Source organism: Hemicordylus capensis, chromosome 4 (genome assembly GCF_027244095.1).
Source record: "Hemicordylus capensis ecotype Gifberg chromosome 4, rHemCap1.1.pri, whole genome shotgun sequence".
NCBI classification, from domain to species: domain Eukaryota; kingdom Metazoa; phylum Chordata; class Lepidosauria; order Squamata; family Cordylidae; genus Hemicordylus; species Hemicordylus capensis.
In genome coordinates this window covers 257802494-257824721 of record NC_069660.1, presented here as the reverse complement: position 1 = coordinate 257824721, position 22228 = coordinate 257802494, and the positions used below count along the sequence as shown (strand labels likewise).

The 22228-nt window shown below is 42.7% G+C and overlaps 1 protein-coding gene across 2 annotated transcripts in view; it reads left to right on the top strand.

The window, feature by feature from the left end:
• The window catches only part of RB1CC1 (RB1 inducible coiled-coil 1), a 126038-nt gene that overhangs the window by 85034 nt on the left and 18776 nt on the right, over positions 1–22228 (top strand). For both annotated transcript variants that reach the window (XM_053246516.1, XM_053246517.1), the window contains exons 16-20: positions 3171–3324; positions 4398–4506; positions 7315–7555; positions 9800–9854; positions 18359–18406. In XM_053246516.1, the coding sequence (XP_053102491.1) occupies positions 3171–3324; positions 4398–4506; positions 7315–7555; positions 9800–9854; positions 18359–18406 (607 nt within the window). The remainder of the gene's footprint in view (positions 1–3170; positions 3325–4397; positions 4507–7314; positions 7556–9799; positions 9855–18358; positions 18407–22228) is intronic.

Sequence of the window (22228 nt, the reverse complement as noted above, 5' to 3'; positions counted from 1 at the left end):
TAATACTTCCCACAGATGTCATAAAGGCCCTGTGGTGGTGGTTGGCATCTACCTTGTGGGTATTTTTAGACTGGGAGTTTTGGGGGGACAGGGAACGTCATTATTTTTCTACATAAGTGTGTGTGAGAGAGTGAGAGGGAGGGAGGGAGGGAGGGATATGGGCATGCATTCACAGTCACCATTGGAATGGAACTATATTGACCTTGGTGAACTCATTGTCTGAAGAACATATTTTGTCTTAACTGAGTCTCAGATTGAAACCCATTTACTGTGGCGGCACAAAGTTTTATATAATAATGAAAACTTAGCTGATCCCAATCTCCATAGCCCTAGCCATTTCTTAATCTGTGTGTATGTCACCACCACCCCAGCAATTTCCTTATGGAGCAATTCCAATTTTCTGTGTAACCTCTTCAACAAATACCAGGTGACATGGCATTGAATACGTTTCTCTGTCACACTAGCAGCCACTGCTGCTATGAATTGGGGCATTGGAAAGGTAATTGTGCTAGCTAAGATAGTCCTTCTAAAGTGTAATAGATAGTTGTGAAGCTAGGAGGGAGAATGTTGGAGCAGCTATTATATAGTTAAAGTTCCTGAGGAGGTGTAAGTAATATCTTCCATTCCTTAATTCATAATCTCAGTGTCACTTGTATCCAAATTGGCTACAATAATTTGACTGTCTGGAGGAGAAAGGATAGCCATATATTAAGACTGACAAATTTTAACTGTTAGTATACCAACTGTTGTTTGCAACAGTTTTCAGTATCATTGCTTTCTCTGCCATGATCCCAGTACTGAACGGTAGTGTGGAGTCTGAGGAGAGGGGAGCCGTTGGGCCAGGCACAGCTTCAAACCTGACACTAGGCTGGAGCCTGAGCCTGCCACCTGGGAGATCCCAAAGCGGAAACCCTGGAAGCAAATACCTCCAAACTGATGTTTGCTGAGCCCAAGCCCTCTGCAAGCATGCAAAATAGCACCGACAATGGGCCATAAGGAAATGATGGATCAGAGAAGTTGTAGAATTCAGGCCAGAAGACCTCCCTGCTCTCATGCAGGGAGGCAGAGTCTAGAAGGGGTAGTCTGAGCCTGGAAGTGTTTAAGGCCTCATTTGGCCTCTGGCTCTTGTGGCAGCAAGTTGCTCGCTGGGAGCTCTACCGGGTGCTGCAGCCTTGGCCACCTTGCCTCGTGGGCTTCTGATTTTGGCACAGGACACCCTACAGGTGGCCCGCATTATTTGTAGGGGTTCTGTTCTGGCCTACAGCTGCGGATAATGGAACCATGAATAGTGAAACCTTAAGTCAATGGGAATTGGGGAGTTAGGTTCTAGAGCCCAGGAAAATGACTTGACTTAAATCACCAAAAAGACAGGGTAAAAGACAGGATAAAAGCAGAAATAAGGATGGACCACAGCACTGTACCTTAGCCACATCAGATCTTCTGCTCTCCCACTCTAATTCAAGCAGTGCCCCCTGCACTCCTCCAGTAATGTGTAATCATGAAGTGTCCTTACCCCACAGTTGAAGTCCAGCATTTAGCAGCACAAGTCCCTTACCTGTTCGGTTGGTAGGCTGGCCAAAGAAGCAGCACAAAATTAAATCAATTTCAAATAAACACACAGAGAAACGTGTGAGAATCAAGGAGTGAGAGGAAAATCAATTCTTAATGCATAATTAAAATCAATTTTTAATTTGAATTTGAATTTTTAATTGCAATTTAAATACCGTACTATAATTAAAAAAAATTTAATTTGATTTTTAATTTTTTAAAAACTTAATCAAAATTAAAATTGAATTTATAAAGGTGATAATTAAACCATGCTGCAAGAGACTCTAGAAAATAGTTCCAAGAAGCTCCACAAGATCGGCTCAAAAAAGGTTCTTAATGGCTCCCTAAGAATACCAAGTGATACTGGTATTGGCGGGATAGAAAATGTAAATAATAATAATAATAATAATAATAATAATAATAATAATACTCAAAATGGCTTTTAAAATCACAAAAAGACTCTCTAATATGAAGACCAAAGCACTCCACCATCCTCTAAACTCTCACAACCCATGAACACATGCAGCAAGAGCACAACCGTGTAAGGGCAGGACTATGCTGCTGACAATTGCAAATATGCGAAATGGCAATTTCCAAAAGTGCTGAAAATGAGGGCCATATCTATCTTTTCTGCAACATTTCTTTGTCTTCTCTTAGGAACATAGGAAGTTGCCTTATACAGACCATTGGTTCATCTAGTTCAGTATCGTCCACATAGACTGGCAGCAGCTTCTCCAAGGTTGCAGGCAGGAGTCTCTCTGTCTACCTTGGTTATGCCAGGGCGGGAACTTGGAACCTTCTGCATACAAGCATGCAGATGCTCTTCCCTGAGTGACTCCATCTCCTAAGGGGAATATCTTTAAGTGCTCACACATGTCTCCCATTCAAAAGCAGACCAGGGCCGGCCCTGCTTAGCAAAGGGGACAATTCATGCTTCCTATCACAAGACCAGCTCTCCAGTTCCATTGAGTCTGTGTTTTAGAAAGAAAGAAAAAAACATGCAATATGAGAGCCATTACTTTACAGAAGTTGTTATTGGAAATGCTGCAGGTCATAGTGAAGTGTTTGGTGTGTATGGGTGGGGGGGGAATACAGTGCATAATAATATAGGGATTCATGTATATAAAGCTTTATGCTTAATAAACCATCCTGTTTATCTTGCTATATGGCATTGTCACTTTTCCTGAAGTCTGTGACTTGGTTTCATTTTTAAATAACTTGATTTTTGTTTTGTGTTATAAGGTTATCTTAGCTCCGTCTCTTTGGTGCTGTGCTGTGAATATCTAGGTTTCTTATGCTGCTCCTGAATGTTCTTCATCAGAGTGATCAATAGGAGATGAACATTCCTACTGTTGTGCTGGAATTTGTGTTACTCTTTTTATCGTTAAGTGATTTTTTTCATTCCGCATATTATCACCACCCCCATTCAGAACTAATAGCTTGTAGCTGACTGCAAATGATAATCAGAACCTTCCACTTCTTACACTTTTATATACACTTATATACATACACACACACACACGTGTACATTAAAATGTTATTGAGGTTTTAGGTTTTTGCAGTTGTATGTTTGAGCCCCACTAGACTGTTTGATTATATTCAGAATATTTCCCTTTTTAAAGTTCATCTGAATCATCTGCGTCAAGCTTGGTTGTGGAGCTTCAAGAAAAACTCCAGGAGGAAAAAGTAAAGTTCTTGGAGCAGCTTGAAGAACATGAGAAAAGAAAAAATGAGGAAATGCAAAACATTCGAACATCACTCACTGCAGAACAGCAGGTAGAATTGATTAGACTGTTTCATGATTTTAGATTAGATATGCTTGCTGTGGATGTTTTAAAGTAAACATCTTTGGTTTTGTAACAAGTCATTCCTTCAAAATTAAGATATTTTGATGGTATCCTTATGTTCTCAGTAGTAAGGCAATGATTGTATGGCTTTTAATATTGGTTGTTGCATTTAGAGAGTAAATACATGTTTTATAAAGGAGAGAGTCGATCAGACTGTGGTGTCATGCTATCCCTATATGTTTCAGTAGAGTTCTCACTAGGCTCCTATTGTGTTACGTAGTTGGTATCTGCAGCAACTCCATGGTTGATCCCTTCGTTTCTGACCCATGCTGCAAGTCTCTTGCCAGTAATAAATTTTGCATATCTGCAAAGAAAAGCTAGGCAAACCAGGGGACAAAACCAGTTATAAAATAGCACGGTGTATTTTGTCACAATCGGCAAAGGTCAGTGGTACTTAAGGCCCATTGAACATCTATATAAATCTTGTCATGCTCTCAAAGGGGTCTTAAAAATCTGCATGTCAGATTCACAGCTGACATTTTTGGCCCAATGATTTCAGAGAAGTTGAAGCGTGCCTACCATCAGTGTCTCAAAGGACTGTATTCATGAGATACTGGTAATATAACAGTGTTGGCAAATGCCCAAATTAAAATACATTCTAAAATTATACTGTACTTCTAAAACATAATGTATTTTTTCTTTGCATATTTAGGGATTGAGAAAATGCAGGGGGGAAATGGCTGACATCCAGACTAATGTTACACATGTCAGAAATGCACACATGCACGGGAGAAGGAGTGATTTTTACTGATTTCCACCTTCGCTCTGCAGCCCACTTATCTCCAGGAAATATCCCCGAGAACAGACCTTCGGGGACATATTTTGGGAATCACAGTGCCAGTAAAGGGGGGAAAATATTGGTGAAAATCACTCTTTCCATGCCCAACATTCTGGGGCATGCAACATTAGTCTGAATATCAGCCAATAGTTGTTCTATAACTTTCTCTGTGAGTTTACTGGTACATTATGTTATTTAAAATAATGTTACTTTTGTCTTTTCAGACTACCTTTAACACTGTTCTAACAAGAGAAAAAATGAAAAAAGAAAACATAATAAATGATCTTAGTGACAGATTAAAAACAATAACACGGCAGCAAGAAAGGGATAAGGGTAAGCAGAATATTTTATACTAGCTGACCCTGCACAGAGCATCTGTGTGGTAGTGCACTGAGCCTGTGGCATCCCCCCCTCCCCCCCACCACTCTCCCCACCGTTCTCTCACTCACGCTCTCCCCCACCACTCTCTTGCTCCCCCACCACTCTCTTGCTCATTCTCTCCTCCCCACCATTCTCTCACTCGCCCGCTCCCCCCCACCGCCCCTGCCCTGCTCCCGCCCTCCCCGCTCCCCCGATGTCATGCCCTCAAGCTCCAACAGCGAGGAGGAAGGGGAAGCTGTCAGCTTTCCAGCCGAGTCAGGAATGTCTGAAGGGCAGAGCCCAGCTGTCAGCGTTCCTAAGACAGCTGCAGTAAATCCAGCTGATGATTTAGAACCGGCTCAGCAGCCTGAGTCAACAGAAAGCGTGAGGAACCAATCAGAGGGTGAACTAGACATTGGAACACCGCTGACACCGCAACAATGCAGGACACAATTAGAAGCGGTTAGGAGGAGCAAACGGCTATTGTTGAAGGCTGACAAGCCGTGAATTCCTACCAGCTGGGAGCTCTCGGCTTGCTCCATAAATTACAGCTCCAAACTCCAACTCATTGCTGAGATTCAACGTTCGTCATTCAGCCAACAGTGTGCAGCCGAGCCGAGAACTTCCCTGGCCTTGGGCCAGACCTTGACACCCGACTCTGGCTGTCCTCCATTCTTCCTCCTTCCCCCCCCGACTCTGCCTTTCCTCCATTCTTCCTCCTTCCCCCCCCACTCTGCCTTTCCTCCATTCTTCCTCCTTCCCCCCCACACTCTGCCTTTCCTCCATTCTTCCTCCTTCCCCCCCACACTCTGCCTTTCCTCCATTCTTCCTCCTTCCCCCCCCCTCTGCCTTTCCTCCATTCTTCCTCTTTGCCGTGGCTGGGACTGCTGGCATCGCCACCACCTCCTAACCACCTGCCCCAAGTTTTCCCTCAGCCACTTTCCCTCTCTCCTCAGACCAGCAACACTTTCTCTCACCGGCTCCCGCAGGCCTTGACCTCCTGAACAAACTGCTCCCTACCTCTCTCTCTCCATCGTTTTGCCGCCCTCACTGTCCGGTTTCTCCTTTCCAATCTGCCTTTCGTCCTTTCTTCCTCCATCCTCCGCCCCCCAACTCTGCCGATTTCTGCCTTCCTCCCTCGCTGCCGCTCCCTCTCCAAGCAATGGTTCCAGGCATCCAGACGCATCCGGACATAGTTCTCTTTTGGGTTGGCCGTAAGAGAATTATATACAGTGGGTATAGGAAAGAATCACCCCCTTTGATAGACCTTAAATTCTGGTTCCCTTACATCCTGAAATGAAAACACAAAGAAAATTCCCTTCACCAGCTGTACTTATCCAATGCAACCTATAACATCCAACTGAAAAACATCACAATTACAGTCCAGAAAAAGTGTCAGAAATAAAAAACAAGAATTACTGAGATTGAAAAAGGATCACCCCCCCCCCCAATGTCAATATTTTGTTGAACCACCTTTTGCTTTAATAACAGCCTTGAGTCTGTTGGGATACTTCTCTATCAACCTTGCACATCTAGACGGAGCAATATTTGCCCACTCCTCCATACAGAACTGTTCAAGTTCGGTTACATTGGATGGTAGGTGTTGGTGGACTGCTATCCTCCCTGGATCCGGTCGGCCCTCCAAACTGGATGGAAGAGCAAGGAGGAAACTGGTAAGAGAGGTTACCAAGAGGCCAATGGCCACTCTGAAGGAGTTAAAGGACTTCATGGCAAAGAGTGGTTGTTCTGTGCATGTGACAACAATTTCACGAGCGCTCCACAGATGTGGCTTGTTCGGGAGGGTCGCAAGGAGAAAGCCACTTCTCAAGAAAGGCCACATTAAAGCTCGTTTGAGCTTTGCCAGAAGGCACCTTGACGATTCTGATGCCAAATGGAAAAAGGTCTTATGGTCAGATGAGACCAAGATTGAACTATTTGGCCTCAACACCAAACAGTACACCTGGCGTAAATCCAACGCAGCTCACCATCCACAACACACCATACCTACAGTGAAGCATGGAGGTGGCAGCATCCTGTTGTGGGGGTGTTTCTCTGCCTCAGGGACTGGGGCTCTCGTTAGGGTAGAAAGAAAAATGGATCGGGCAAAATACCATCAGATTCTGGAAGAAAACCTGCTACCCTCTGCCAGACAGTTGAGGATGGGCAGAAGATTCACCTTTCAACATGACAACGATCCGAAGCACACAGCAAAATTGACCACACAGTGGCTGAAGGAGAAAAAAGTGAACGTCCTCATGTGGCCCAGTCAGAGCCCAGACCTAAATCCCATGGGAAATCTGTGGAGAGATTTGAAGATAGCAGTCCACCAGCACCTACCATCCAATGTGACCGAACTTGAACAGTTCTGTATGGAGGAGTGGGCAAATATTGCTCTGTCTAGATGTGCAAGGTTGATAGAGAAGTATCCCAACAGACTCAAGGCTGTTATTAAAGCAAAAGGTGGTTCAACAAAATATTGACATTGGAGGGGTGATCCTTTTTCAATCTCAGTAATTCTTGTTTTTTATTTCTGACACTTTTTCTGGACTGTAATTGTGATGTTTTTCAGTTGGATGTTATAGGTTGCATTGGATAAGTACAGCTGGTGAAGGGAATTTTCTTTGTGTTTTCATTTCAGGATGTAAGGGAACCAGAATTTAAGGTCTATCAAAGGGGGTGATTTTTTCCTATTCCCACTGTATATAGATCATGTACTTGTATTCAAATCATAGTTATGCAGTATGTTTGAATGAATTATCTTTGTCTGCCTTTGTTGCTCAGATCTTATTGAAACACTTTCTGAAGACCGAGCTCGTTTACTTGAAGAGAAGAAGAAACTTGAAGAAGAAGTTAATAAGCTGCGCGGTAGTAACTTTACTCCATCAACCTGTTTACCTCCTGCTTCAGAACCTTCTGGAGCTTGTGCAGCTGATTTTGCAACAGAAACTGAGCGGTTTGCTTCAGATACAACAGAGGAAGGAAAAATGGATTCCGCAATGGAAACCAGTATGATGACTGTAAAGTAAGTATAGAAGTTTTGTATTAAAATTAAATGTATATCTGAACATTAGTGAGCAATTGAGGTACTTGAGATTAAAATCATTTTTTTTATTTCAGAGGATTGTACCAAACATTTTCCTGTTTGAATATTCATTCAGATAGCAGGAACATAGAAAACTGTCATATACTGAGTCAGACCATTGGTCTATCTAGCTCAGTATTGTCTTCACAGACTGGCAGCGGCTTCTCCAAGGTTGCAGGCAGGAATCTCTCTCAGCCCTATCTTGGAGAAGCCAGGGAGGGAACTTGAAACCTTCTGCTCTTCCCAGAGCGGATTCATCCCCTGAGGGGAATATCTTGCAGTGCTCACACATCAAGTCTTCCATTCATATGCAACCAGGGCAGACCCTGCTTAGCTATGAGGACAAGTCATGTTTGCTACCACAAGACCAGCTCTCCTCTCTAGACCAGTTCTCCTCTCTGACTTCCAGTCAGATTGATATTGCTTTGAAGCAACATCTCTGTTACATCAATGCCTGTAATTTTTTTTTTAATTTTCAAGAGCTTCTGTAACCTCCTTGCATATTGATTTAAAAGAACATTTACAGTAACATAGTTATACCTGGAGTTTTGAATCTGTACCAAAAGCCTGACTCACCTGTACTCCCGATTGCATGCAGTTATAAGTCTATTCAAATAAAGAATACCTTCTCACTAATTCAACTTCATTGCAAATTATCTTATTTTTTGAATGAGGGTGTTTGTCTCCTTTGGGGCAGGGGAGATGGATGGGTGGGTGGATGAAATTTCAGTTGAAGAAGAATAGGGCTTGCATTATTCATAATATATACTAGGCCCATTCAGAAGATTTGGATTTGACCCGATCCAAATTTGACAACATTGGATTCTAATTCTTTGGGCTCTGGTGGTATCATATTGGATTTTGGAATCTGAATAGTCAGACTTAAATTTTGATTTTTTCCCCATAGCTGTCAATGATTTTTAAAAGAATCACTGGTCCCTAGAGCCTTGAACTGCCACACATGCGGGGAAGAAGGTCAGGGCCTCCTGTAGTGAATTTGAAGAGAATTGGTCAATCCCACCAACATTCCACGCCCATGTGGAAGAAAAAAATTGATTTGATTTTATATATTATTATGATTTCTTTGTTATATGCATTTGTATCCTATTCAGATCAATTTAACCTAAAGGAAGTAGAACTGTGTCCTGCAAGTTGTGTTGGTCTGCACCACTATATAAGTACAATCCAATTGAAGCCAATAGGCTTGTGTAACTAATTACTTAGCTGGTTTGTTCTACCCCATCTGCCAGTTACAGTCCATACTTTACATGTGTATGTGAATGGATTCAGATGCATTGGGTCAGTTTCTGCAGTTCTTCTGCAGTCAACCCAGGAACTGGGCATACAGCTATATGCGTATATTCCCCTTGTTATGCATATCTTTCACATGATGTGATCCAACATGCACTCCTGTTGTCAGACTGTATGTCCAGAAAATCCAGCCCATTGATCCTTGATTTTTGTGCAACACAATAGAGCAGCCAGGTCCACTAAGACAATGCAAAACTCCAGTTTCCTTACTTTATTTTTTCAGTTATCTGTCAAAGAAAATTCAAACTGACAGCTGTCACTTATTTATTTATTTATTTATTTATTTATTGGGTAGTTGTATAGGATTTCCTCACTTTTAATGAAGTCATGTTTGTGTATGAAATGGCCCTCAACTTTCATGTGTTATAGTGATCCTGGCAAAGTGCCCCATTACCCACCTGTCCATTCCATTTGATGATGTTACCATATTGTGCTAATAACTTGTTTTCTAGTTAAATTTAAAGGCATGTTAACATGCTGTTTTAGCATTTGGGTGGCAGATTACACATCACTACCATGTGAAAACCTGAGGGGAATGTCTCAAAAATGGTGGTTGAACTAGTTTTGAAATTCCTGGCTAAGTACTTGGATCAAGTGGGCTGAAGGAGTGTAGAGGGAATAACATGCCAGTTTAAAGAGATGTTAAGAAACAAATATATCCAGGTATGGAATTGCTTGGTTTAGTGCTGTTTGTTATAGAGCATGCCTAGGGATTGGCTGAATATAGCACGTCAAGGTGATTGTAATATTTATTCATTTATTTTAGAGTGATGTGTTAATCTTACACATCACATTACTGATTTTAACATTACTGTCAAATAGCCCGAGGGCTTTTTAATAAAACAGTACATAACATGTATGGCTTTTTTCCAGTGAAAATGTGCAGATATTGTCTGAAGAAAAACAGAGAATAATGATGCTAGAAAAAGTGAGTAGTTCCTCTCATTTATTTATATCTTCTTGAATAGATGTTTGTCTTCATATATTATTGCATTCTCATTATATTTGCTGAAGTAACTGGGCCAGGCTGAGAGGGTCGCCCATAGCCAAAAGGGAGTTTAACCTTCCTATAACACAAGCACAGAATCAATAGATCAAAAAGCAGGACCTTCCTATTAGATGTTTCCTCCTCCTGAGCAATTCATTTATTTAAAGGAGGAAAGTCTCACCACATAGGTGCCTGTTTTCTGAATGGCACTGCTACCAGTCACTTAGCAGAAGGAAGACTTCACCTGTCATTTTAGGTGGTTGTTCTGTTTAGAAAGGAAATGGATAGGCGAAGAAGGAATACCTGTCTGCCCCCCACCCCCACACTGAAACTTTAAAAATGTTTGTGTCAGTCTGTTATCTATTTCTGAAACAGAAATGTTATCCTTATGGACTCATAACCAGAGCACATGCAGGAGAGAGACAGGAAGTGATAGACTCAGGATAATGCACAGATGGTTGATTTTCACAAAAATCTAAAGGAAAAAACAGCAAGCGGGCCAAAAAAACCCCTCCTCAAAACGGTCCCTGTGGAGCAGAACATTCAGGAACTCAGGGGGGCAGTTCAGACAACCAAGTGGGCAGAGCGAATGGAACTCAGTGATAGTGGGCTGGGGGTGGAGTGGGGGGATAAACAAACCACGTGGGAGATCTCTCAGCTTGAAGAATACTCCGTCAAGATAGTCACAGCCCCTTCTGTTTCTGAGCAGGGGAGATACCTAAGATTTTCACCATGCTCAGGCACAGATAACACCTGGACACCTGGAATATACTGCAACATTTTGTTGCAGGTCCATACTTGTATTTCTAATTCTTAACGTGCTTGAAGACACTTTCTTTTTCAGAACAATAAATAAATGTATCCATGTTTGTAGATAGCTGGACTCTGTCCAAAGATATATCCAGCAACTCTGACAGCACTGATTTACCTGATTGGAGAATGGGCAGCTTGGAGTAAAAGTTGAAAATACCAGTAACTATTGATTTGGCATTGTACATGCAGTTCCTAGTCCATTGTCAAGATCTGTGAGCGCAGTCCCTAATGCAAGATATAGAGCTCCAGCCCTTGGAACTGCATGTGCAGCATTTGTCTGCATGCGTCGTTCCTAAGCTGGCATGGGAGATGCTCACAGCAGCCTTAGTTTGTGCCGATCTGCCCTTGCTGTATTTGTGTTTTGCTGTTATGGAGCAAAGCTCCTGTTGACTTTATTATATATGTATTATGTTCTGCTTGTTTGAATATCTGTTTCCTTTTATTACACCAGACAGTCTCTTGTTAATTTTGAAGTTACAAAAATATAGTTTAAATCAAATGAGCACCTGTGTGTTTTCTCTAGCAGTCACATGTTCCATATTACATTCAGTTATTGTTGCTTACCTGTACTGGGGATGACTGGAAAATGTTTCTCATATTAGATGCTCAGAATTATCAGTTCCAAATTATTACTATCCTCCCTCACTATCCATTCTAACTATTAGGAAAACTAGATTCTTCAACACTCCTACTAATATTGGAGGCAGTGAAAAGAATCTTGAGTGCTCCAGCTTTCTAATGTACGTGGTTCATATGTGGCTGAGGGAGTGATCTGTAGCTCAGTGACAGAGCACATGCTTTGTTTGCAGAAGGTCACAACATCTTCAGGTATCGGGGCCTGAAAAGACTTTTATCCAAGACCCTGGAGAACTCTGCCTGTTGGACAGCACTGGGTGTGTTTACCTTACATGTGGGATTGGCTTTTAAACCCCATGTATTCTCAGACAGTCATATAGTAGTAATCAAAAGGGGAGAGGGCCATAAGGACATAGGAAGCTGCCATATACGGAGTCAGATCATTAGTCCATTTAGCTCAGTATTGTCTAGAATGACAGGCAGCAGCTCTCCAAGGTTTCAGGCAGGAGCCTTCCCAGTCCTATCTGGAATTACCAGGGAGTGAACCTGGGCAACTCCAGGAGCTGGATCGTGATCTGTTGCATTCATAAGGAATGGGTTCTGCGCCTGTGCAAAGACCTCACGGATAGATTGACTGGCTCCTTGTGCTGCCTCCAACTGTCCTGCACGTGTCTTGTGCTTCTGTTATTCCAGGCAGTTGGGGTGTGTTTCTCTCCGTTTCTTTTAGACCACTGTTACGTCTAGACCTTGAATCTGTTTGCTCCTCAGAAAAATATTTACATAGTTAAGAACTCGGTAAGACCTTGGAAAGTACATGGAAGACAAATTGGACTTTGACTACGGACTTGGAAAACGGACGCGCCTACGGAAAATCCCTAAACAACGAAGCAAAAAACTAGAATCTCCCCTGGTCTCTTCAAGACACGGGTTGGGAAATCTTTCTAAACAACTTGGAACAAGGTAGCGACAATGGTATCTAAATCAGCAACGAAAACAATGTTTAAATGCTCTGATAACTGCTGAGCAAAACTTCCATCTACTGATACTCATGAAGTCTGCTTGCTATGCCTGGTAGAACAACACAACCCAGCTACGTGCAAAATTTGCTGCTCCTTCTCAAAACTACGCTTAAAAATTGAGTGTTGAGGCTGAGAGCAGCACTATATGATGATGCACTTCAACCCCCAACTCCGAGACCTTCGACTTCGAGATCGGAGTCAAATCCACCAACATCGAAACCATTGGCATCGAGATTGGGGTCGAGTCCACCAATATCGAGGTCAGTATCGAGTGCAATGCCTTATTCAGAGTCAGTGACTCTTTCAGTGGACTCTGCAGAAAAGCAGTCTAAAGCCACCAAAGATCAGGAATTTAAGTGGCCAGAGACTGTAAAAGAGTTGACATAGGCACAAGAGGTGCATCTTTCTTCGACTGATGAAGAAAGCAAGTCATTGCCAGTGAGAAAAAAAACTAAGAAGACTGATGTAAGGAGTGGAACCCCATTGCCAACCAGCTTGCAAGAGGAAGAAGAGCAGTGAGATTCCATGGCAAATGTCACACCCTCACCTTGGGTGCAGTACTCGCCATCTTCGGATCCAGTGGTGGCTGCACCAGAGTCACCTTCGACGTCGATATCGGCCAAGATGTCCGTGGATGCACCAAAGGCAACACTACCCTTGACATCGACAACTTCAGGACGTCGCACAGCATTAGCATTTACCCCTGCACACAGCCCCACTCAATCACCCACAGCCACACCTCAGTGTACCTACCAACCTGAGGATTATCTGGACTTCAGGGAAGGGGCAGCAGAGGAAAAAGTAGCGCTAGACCCTAAAACAAAAACTTAACTTACAGCTCTGCTGGAATCAAGTGAAAGCACACCCTCTGGCTCAAGCTTTCAGGGTTCCACCAGTCTTGAGACCGAGCACGTTATCGAGGCCATACCTAAGACTCCCTCGATGTCACCAGTAAGATCACAGCTACCAGTACCAACCCCTATACATCTAGTATCAGCTGCGACAAGTCCAATTGGGCTTCTAGTGACCCAAACGACTTGATAGACTGGGGCTGACAAGGCCATTGCCCATGTTTGCACGTCCTGGCACAGGCTACACACCATACTCAATACAAGGTGCATCTTCTAATGGAGGGCTTGGCCATATCACATACAGCTGCGGTTTCTGCCATAGCCCATCAGTAACTTATCCTGCTGACTATGCAGAATACAAGATATGGAAGGTGCAGCAGGAAGCGCTGTGCCAGCAAATGACACCACAACCTCCACCGCCTTTAAGGGAGCCTGTGAAGGTGGTCGAGAGTGATACTGCGTCATGCCGAATTCAGCCTGTACCAGCAGCATTGGGGGCATACCCTCAAGAACGGCTACTACCCTTCCTGTAACCTCCAACAGAGCCGTCAGAGGAGGTTGACTCTGACAACTCTTACACATCAGACACCGAGGAGGAAAGCATCCCAGACCATGATCCTATCAAGCTAGACCTTCCGGCGGAGATTGCGCCAAAGACTTCCATCTCGCCTGCAGAGGAACTAAAGGCTTATCGTGCTAAGATCCGTTAAATGGCAGAAACCTTAGGCCTGGAAATAAAACTGCCGGAATTAGCTCTAAAAGATCCGGTCTGCAATATGATGGCTAAGGCTAAACATTCACACCCAGTATCTCTCCCCATTCTGCCAGCCATCACTAAGGCAGCACAGTCAGCATGGGAAGTGCTGCTAACATCTACTGCTATTTCAAGAAAGTTAGAAGGATTGTATAGGATACAGGAAGAGGAGAACACCTACCTCATGAAGCATGCTGTGGCAAACTCTGTGGTTGTGGAATGTGCATCCTCACAGGGAAGTCAATGTCACACGACACTTGCTGATAAAGAGGGCAGGAAGCTAGACTTTTGGGACATAGGGTGTATGCCACCTCTAATCTAGCTATAAAGGTAACCAACTATTCTGCGTGTTTGGCGAGATATGGACACCATCAGTGGGATGTCTTTTTTCAGGACTCACCATTGATGACCACTGAAGAATAATTGCAGAAAAAACGTATGAGAAGACAACTGTGGTTACCAGGCATCTGCTCAGTATGTTCAGACACTTAGCGGAGACTGAGTCAAGGGCAATGACTACAGTGGTGATCTTGCGCCGCCATGCTTGGCTGCGCTTCACCAACCTGCATCAAGACGCAAAAGAAAAAATAGGACAATTACCTTATGATGGTACAGGACTATTTGCAGAAACAACTAATAGTACAATGGAATCACTTAAAAAGCTAAACTTCACAGCAAAGTCATTTATGGCATCAGCAAATACAATGGGCCAATCAGCACATAATCACAATTATGGAAGGCAGCAAACCACCCATCTTACAGGCAGGACAGGAGAGAATACAGAAAGCAATATAGGCTGTTCCAATGGAACAAGCCCTATGGACAAAAATCAAAAGGCCAAAACCAGGGCAGAGACCAGACGAAGCAGTCTCTTTGAAGGTCCTGTCCACCCACTGCACGAACACAATGCAACACAAGCTACACTGCCCAAGGCTCCCAACATCAGCCTTGTGATTATCAATGTATCCATCAAATTGGCAAGCCATGCTCAAGCATGGCACAACATAACATCAGACCAGTGGGTGTTGAAGATTATAAGGTCTGGCTATGCAATATAATTCAAAGCTTTATCTCCCTTTCAGGGTGTGAAATATACTAGACCAACCCTGGTACTACGAGAGGAAGTACAGATGTTGCTAGAGAAACAAGCGATTGTGCAAGTGCAGTTGATGGACAGAATGAAGGGATTCTACTCCTTATATTTCCAAATTCCCAAGAAGGACGGGGGGATTTGGGCAATAATGGACCTGAGAGAACTGAATCAATACATAGATACACAAAAGTTCAGAATGATTACCCTACAAGGAATCTTGCACTTCCTAGCCAAGGAGAAGTGGGAAGTAACCCTGGACTTAAAGGATGCATATTTCCATGTGGGGATATGCGAAAAGCACCACAAGTACCTACAGTTTACGGTGGGTGATATAGCGTACCAATATGTGTGTTTGCCATTCGGCCTATCTGTGGCGCCACATGTGTTTACAAAGGTCATGGCTGTAGTGGTGGCATACTTAAGAACAGAGGGTGTTGTGATATATCATTGTTTATTCCACATTTAACAAAAATCAGACTTTGCTTTAGAGTTTTGGTGCAATGGAATATTTCAAATAATAACACAAATGAAAATGGCATGGACAAAAATGATGGGACCCTTAACCTAATATTTTGTTGCACAACCTTTAGAGGCAATCACTGCAAACAAGCTATTCCTGTAGCTCTCAATGAGACTTCTGCACCTGTCAACAAGTAGTTTGGCCCACTCTTCCTGAACAAACTGCTCCAGCTGTGTCAGGTTTGAAAGGTGTCTTCTCCAGACTGCATGTTTCAGTTCTTTCCGTAGATGTTCGATAGGATTCAAATCAGGGCTCATAGAAGGTCACTTCAGAATAGTCTAATGTTTTGTTCTTAGCCTTTCTTGGGTGCTTTTAGCTGTGTCTTTTGGGTTATTATCCTGTTGGAGGATCCATGACTGAGACAGAGCTTTCTGACACTGGGCAGTACGTTTTGCTCCAGAATGTCTTGATAGTCTTGAGATTTCATTGTTCCCTGCACAGACTCAAGGCACCCCGTGCCAGACACAGCAAAGCAGCCCCAAAACATAACCGAGCCTCCCCCATGTTTCACAGGAGGTATGGTGTTCTTTGGAAGCTTCATTTTTTCATCTGTGGACATAGAGCTGATGTGACTTGCCAAAAAGCTCCAGTTTTGTCTCATCTGTCCAAAGGACATTCTCCCAGAAGCATTGTGACTTGTCAATATGCATTTTAGCAAATTCCAGTCTGGCTTTTTTATGTTTTTCTTTCTATAGTGGAGTCCTCCTGGGTCTTCTTCCATTGAGCCCACTGTCACTCAAAAAGCGACTGATGGTGCGATCAGATACTGATGGACCTTGACCTTGGAGTTCAGCTTGTATCTCTTTGGAAGTTGCCCTTGGCTTTTTGTCTATCATTCTCTCTATCCTTCTGCCCATCCTGGGGTCAGTTTTCCTCTTGCAGCTGTATCCAGGGAGGTTGGCTACAGTCCCATGGACCTTGAACTTCTTAATAATATTTGCAACTGTTGTCACAGGAACATCAAACTGCTTGGAGATGGTCTTATAGCCCTTGCCTTTAATGTGCTTGTCTATAATTTTCTTTCTTATCTCCTCAGACAACTCTCTCCTTTGCTTTCTCTGGTCCATGTTCATTGTGGGACACACTATGACACCAAACAGCAGAGTGACTACTTTTCTCCATTTCAGTAGGCTGACTGATTGCATGATTGGAGTCGTGTGATACTAATTAAATAAGACAGCTAATTTGAAAAATCACTCTCTTCCAATTATTTATGATCTTTTCTAGGGGTACCAACAAATGTGTCCAGGCCACTTTAGAATATCTTTGTAGGATAAGCAATACTTCACCTCTTTTCACACTTGCTTAGCTTTACTAAGTGACATATCAAAGGCATGCAGGTATACATGGGACGATTGCATTTCATTTAATCACCTTTCAGGAAGCATAAAACACTTTTTCAATGAGCTGTAAGAGTACCAACAAATTTGTCCATGTGTGTAGTACTTCCAGCTTTTTTCCAGAATCCGGAATCACATTTAGAGAAATGCATGCATAGCTTGGATGTATGCCAAGCTCTGTTGTACTATTTGGAGGCAACAAGGAAAAACAAGGAAATGAAAAACATTTGAAATCATAAACATTGTTATATGAAAAACAAGGAAACTATTAATGCTCTTTAAGGGAAAGTCCATGGGCAAGCCAGTCTCAAGGCAGCGCCTGTCCCAATGGATTACTCAAACTATTAAGTTGGCATATGAATCAGAGGGGGGAAGCCTCCAAGTACGATTAAGGCCCATTCCACAAGGGTATATCTTTCCTTGGCTGCCAGTCTTGCAGGGGTGTCTATGCCAGCAATCTGCAAAGCAGCGACATGGTCTACACTCCAGCCATTTATAAAACATTATGCGCTAGACTTGCAACAGGCAAGAGAGACAGAGTTTAGCGAGAGTATCCTTAAACGAGTCCTGCTATGATGATCCACCACCAAGGGGGGAGCTTGCTAGTCACCCATTCCTTATGAATACAATGGATCACGATCCAGATAAACAGGCTGCTCACCTGTAACAGATTATCTGGAGGTGATCCATTGTATTCATAAATCCCGCCCAGGCCTCCCCCGCAATGGTCACGGCAGGACATAAGAAACTAGATCATCAGGACATAAAATCACACTGGCGGTCTGCAGAAACTGAGAGACACGCACCCCAACTGCCTGGAATAACGGAAGCACAGACCATGCGCAGGATAGTTGGAGGCAGCACAAGGAGCTAGTCAATCTATCCGCGACGTCTTTGCACAGGCGCAAAACCCATTCCTTATTAATACAATGGATCACCTACAGATCATCTGTTACAGGTGAGCAAACTGTTTTTCTCCGTGCAAGCATGCAGATGTTCGTCCACTGAACTATGGCCCCATTTCCTAAGGGGAATATCTCACAGCGCTCATATGAAGTCACCCATCTTCGTGTCTGCTGGCTAGTCTGCAAACCACTGGGGTGAGGAGTGGGAAATCCTTACTTCCAAATAACTGGATTTTGCTTTCCAAGATATGGCAACTGTTTTGGAGAACAATTCTGCAACCTTGAACCACATATTTCAGTCGACACACTGTGGAGCAGCTACTCCAGTACAGATCCAAAGCTTTTTCTCAAATTCATAGGAGACTGCAAACATCTGAATGGATCTGGGTTATAGTGGGTGTTTATATGCCTATGATTGTGTGTGTATATGTACTAGGTGTCTTGCTTTTTTAAATTTTATTTTAAGGATGCCTCTCTAAGATATTGAAATTGTGTGTATGGAGGTATACAAATCTATACAAAGTCATTTTAAAATAAAATTTTTAAAGGGGTGTGTTTTTTTGGTTTTTTTAGACATTGCAATTGAAAGAGGAAGAAAATAAGAGGCTTAATCAAAGATTGGTAAGCACATATATTTATGTCGAATGATGTAAAATTTCAAAAGATAAGCAAGTTGCTGAGTAGCTTCAAATAGGAATGCTAGTTTTTTCTGTTGCAGGCCTTAGAATATTATGTGACAACTTAGAATTAAAATGTGACAGTGAAGTAATTTCAGAACATGCCTTAAAGATGACTGCTAAACCCAGTCCTGTTGGTAAAAACAAACAAAAAACCCTCGAGCTCTGAAAAGATTTAGCCTTTATTTTCAAAATAAAGGGTAAATCTTTTCAGAGCTTGAGGGTTTTTTGTTTGTTTTTACCAACAAGGGAAAGTAGAGTGTGTTAAATTTTATTTTAGGTTATGTTTATTTAAACTTGTGTGTTAAATATCAATAGCAATAGCAATAGCTCCAGTTCAGTCAATAGCAATAGCTCCAGTTCAGTTGCTGGGAGCTAATTTGGCCTAACCATGAGTGAAAGCATAATATCATAATGAGAAAGATGTGGATGCATGGTGATCTGGAACACATGACTGGCTCTGTAAGAGTCTAATGATATTACAGCACAGTGACTGGTGTTGTGTTTTGTTTTTAGAATTTTTGTGTACAAGTAGAAGGGGCCTTGGCTGGGTGTGAAATCCTAATTGAAAATAGTCTAGGGATTACTGGAGTTAGTAATAATTAAGCAAGTAAATCTGAGGAAATTTAAGAGTGGGGAAATGACTTGATTAGCAAGCCAGAGGTTGCCCGTTTGAGTTCTTGCTGGTATGTTTCCCAAACTATGGGAAACACCTATATAGGGCAGCAGCAATATAGGAAGATGCTGAAAGGCTTAATCTCATACTGTGTGGGTAAACCCCTCATATATTCTACCAAAGACTCTGTGGTCGCCTGGAGTCGACACCCACTCGACGGCACTTTACCTTACAATAGGTCAGAAGTATTTTTTGTGGTGATACTTTTGTTTGCTACCTATCACTTAACTCCATTTGAAATTACATGCTTTCTTTAACACTGGTGAGCGTGATACTGCCTTGGAATTGCACACGCACCTACAAAAATAATGTAAATGTATGCAAAGGATCAACTACTTCGAGTCTTGGAGTTGTTTATTTCATTTAATCTGCATCATCCCAGAGGCTTATTTGAGGGGCTGACATGATGCACAGTGTACTGTAGATGTTCTGCACAGCTTGCACTACTGTGAGCACCTTAAAAAAGTCAGTAATGCTGTGCAAGAGCACTCTTGTGCTATTATGGAAAACTGCACAGTCATGCTTGTACACTACAGCCATTCTTTTTGATGACCATAGCTTTGTGCAGTGTGATTGTGTGACTTTCCATATTAGTGCAGGAGTGCTCTTGTGCAACACGTCAGTGTTGTTTTTAGATGCCCACAGTACACTGTGCATTATGTCAACCAGTGACAGCATCTTCAAATCTTTAGGACCACAAGAATTAAAACTGTCCACATCACTCTGTATCTCTTACTGAAGAAAAAAGACCTCACCCTACTTTTAGGAAATTTCTGGCTTTGTCTCTCTAGGGGAAAGATGTTTGAAAGCTAAGCAGAGGGGCAGCTACCAAGAATATCTGCATACCTTTGGAGTCAATCGACCAGTCTTTATTACGGTCATAGACCAGCATAAAATATAAGGGGTTATTACATATTAAAAGTAAAAGTAGATATTAAAAGCCTAGGGGCACACAATACAAGTATATAATGAAAGACTCTGATAAAAGACTATAAGAATCAGAAGTGGAAGTAAAATTTAAAATAAAACTATGGCTGTCTAAGACAGAGCAAGACCGCAAACTAAATGATCCTTTATTAAAAAGAGGCATAAAAGAGAGAAGCAAGAATGCATTAAAGAGTTCTATGAAAAACATAGGCATATAAAATCATACAAATCATGCAGTTAACAGCAGTTAATAATGGTAAAAGATGGGTACAAATATTTATAAAATGCATCATAAAAACATCTTTTTTAAAAAAGGCATAAAAGAGAGAAACAATGCATTAAAATGTTATATACAAAACATGGAGGCATAAACGATCATACAAGGGCAACTACAGACATAGTAAGAGCTTTATCAGTTTAGGGCAAGGTAAAATGCCAAGAAGCTGTGGGATTATAGAACTGTAGAAATGCTGGGCTGCCATGAAGTGCTCGAAGGTAGCAGGCAAAGGGTGTGCTTGAGTTAGTCCATAAAGTTGGTTGCTGGGCACCAACAGGAGGTCATCATCCGCCGGATTTTAATCGCTGCTGCACAGAACCTAGCAACACGATGTGGTGGCGGGGTTACTGTCAGAAAGCAGTAAAACATCGTAAAATTGGTCCATACAATCAGGATAGTTATGTAACAGTGGTAGAATGAAGGTGGCACAAATGTCCCAATATAACAAATACTGAAGGAGGACATGCCCTGTTGTTTCTGCTTGCCCAGAGTCGCAGGGGCATTGATGTTCCGAGAGTGGGATCTTCCCATATCATCCCTCAAGCATAGCTGAGGGAAAGACACGCCAGCATGCAGGTCCTCCTGTGCTTTGGGACTTCCAGTTGTGTTAGGTATGCCACAGGAGAGGTAGTATACCTGAGTCCTTCACTGATGAGGAAGTTCAGGACCTTACCTATATCAGATTGCCGATGTCTGAAATACGCTGTTTGATACGTTCCTTGGCCGGATTGTAGGTGGATCATAAAGTGGGGACAGGCCCAGGGAAAACATTTTAGTCATAATTGACTGTTTCCAGCTAGATTGGAAGTCATCACTCAGGGTGAGGGGGGCAAAGCCTAAGGGACAGAGAAATAGTCTAGGCCAATAGTTAAGTGTGTTAATCCAGACCCTTGCTTCCACTTTCATCAATCGCAAGGTGGCATTAGAGACACATCTTGGAACTTTAAGGGCTGCTCTTAGGAACTTTGCACATGTTCCAATGGCGCGAAGTTGGGGAAGGGGCCCATCTGGGCACCATAGAGAAGCTGTGCTAGCAGCTTGGCTTCATACAATTTATTGCTGCAGGTATGTAATGGCCACCTCTTGTCCGGAGAAACTGCATTTAATGCAGTATAGTCCCCATGTGTCTTCCTAGTGCCAGTGGAGTGCAGGACTACCCTCAAGTATTTTTAAAAAGGAACCTTTTCAATCTTGTGCCCTTCTATAAATCAGGTGTGGATCTTGGGCCTTTTTAGTGAAGACCATAATTTTGGTTTTATAATAAATATGTTCCAGCAGATCTTCCTTGCAATACTGTGCTAAGGCCCTCCATGCACACTTAAGGCCAATGGGAGTCTTTTAGAGTATTGCTACATCATCTGCATAAAGTAGGGTGGAAATATGGGCTCCTACAAGTTTAGTGGGATGGAAATCTAGACACTGTTTGATTGTAGATTGGCCTTCCCTGAAGCCAGCCTTTTCCTCTACTAGCAGATTTTCCTGCTTCAGCCAGTCCCGTAATTTCCAATGCAGATGTCTTACATAGAGCTTACTAATTGTGTTGATGGTGAATGGGTCCATAATTAGAACATAAGAACAGCCCTGTTGGATCAGGCACAAGGCCCATCTAGTCCAGCATCATCCTGTTTCAGACAGTGGCCTACCAGATGCCTATGAGGAGCCCACAGGCAAGAGGTATGTGCATGCCCTCTCTCCTGCTGTTGCTCCCCTGCAACTGGTATTGAGAGGCATCATGCCTTTGAAGCTGGAGTTGGCCCACAGCCATCAGACTAGTAGCCATTGATAGACCTGGCCTCCATGAATCTGTCTAAACCCCTTTTAAAGCTATCCAAGCTGGTGGCCATCACCACATCCCATGGCAAAGAATTCCATATGCACTGTGTGAA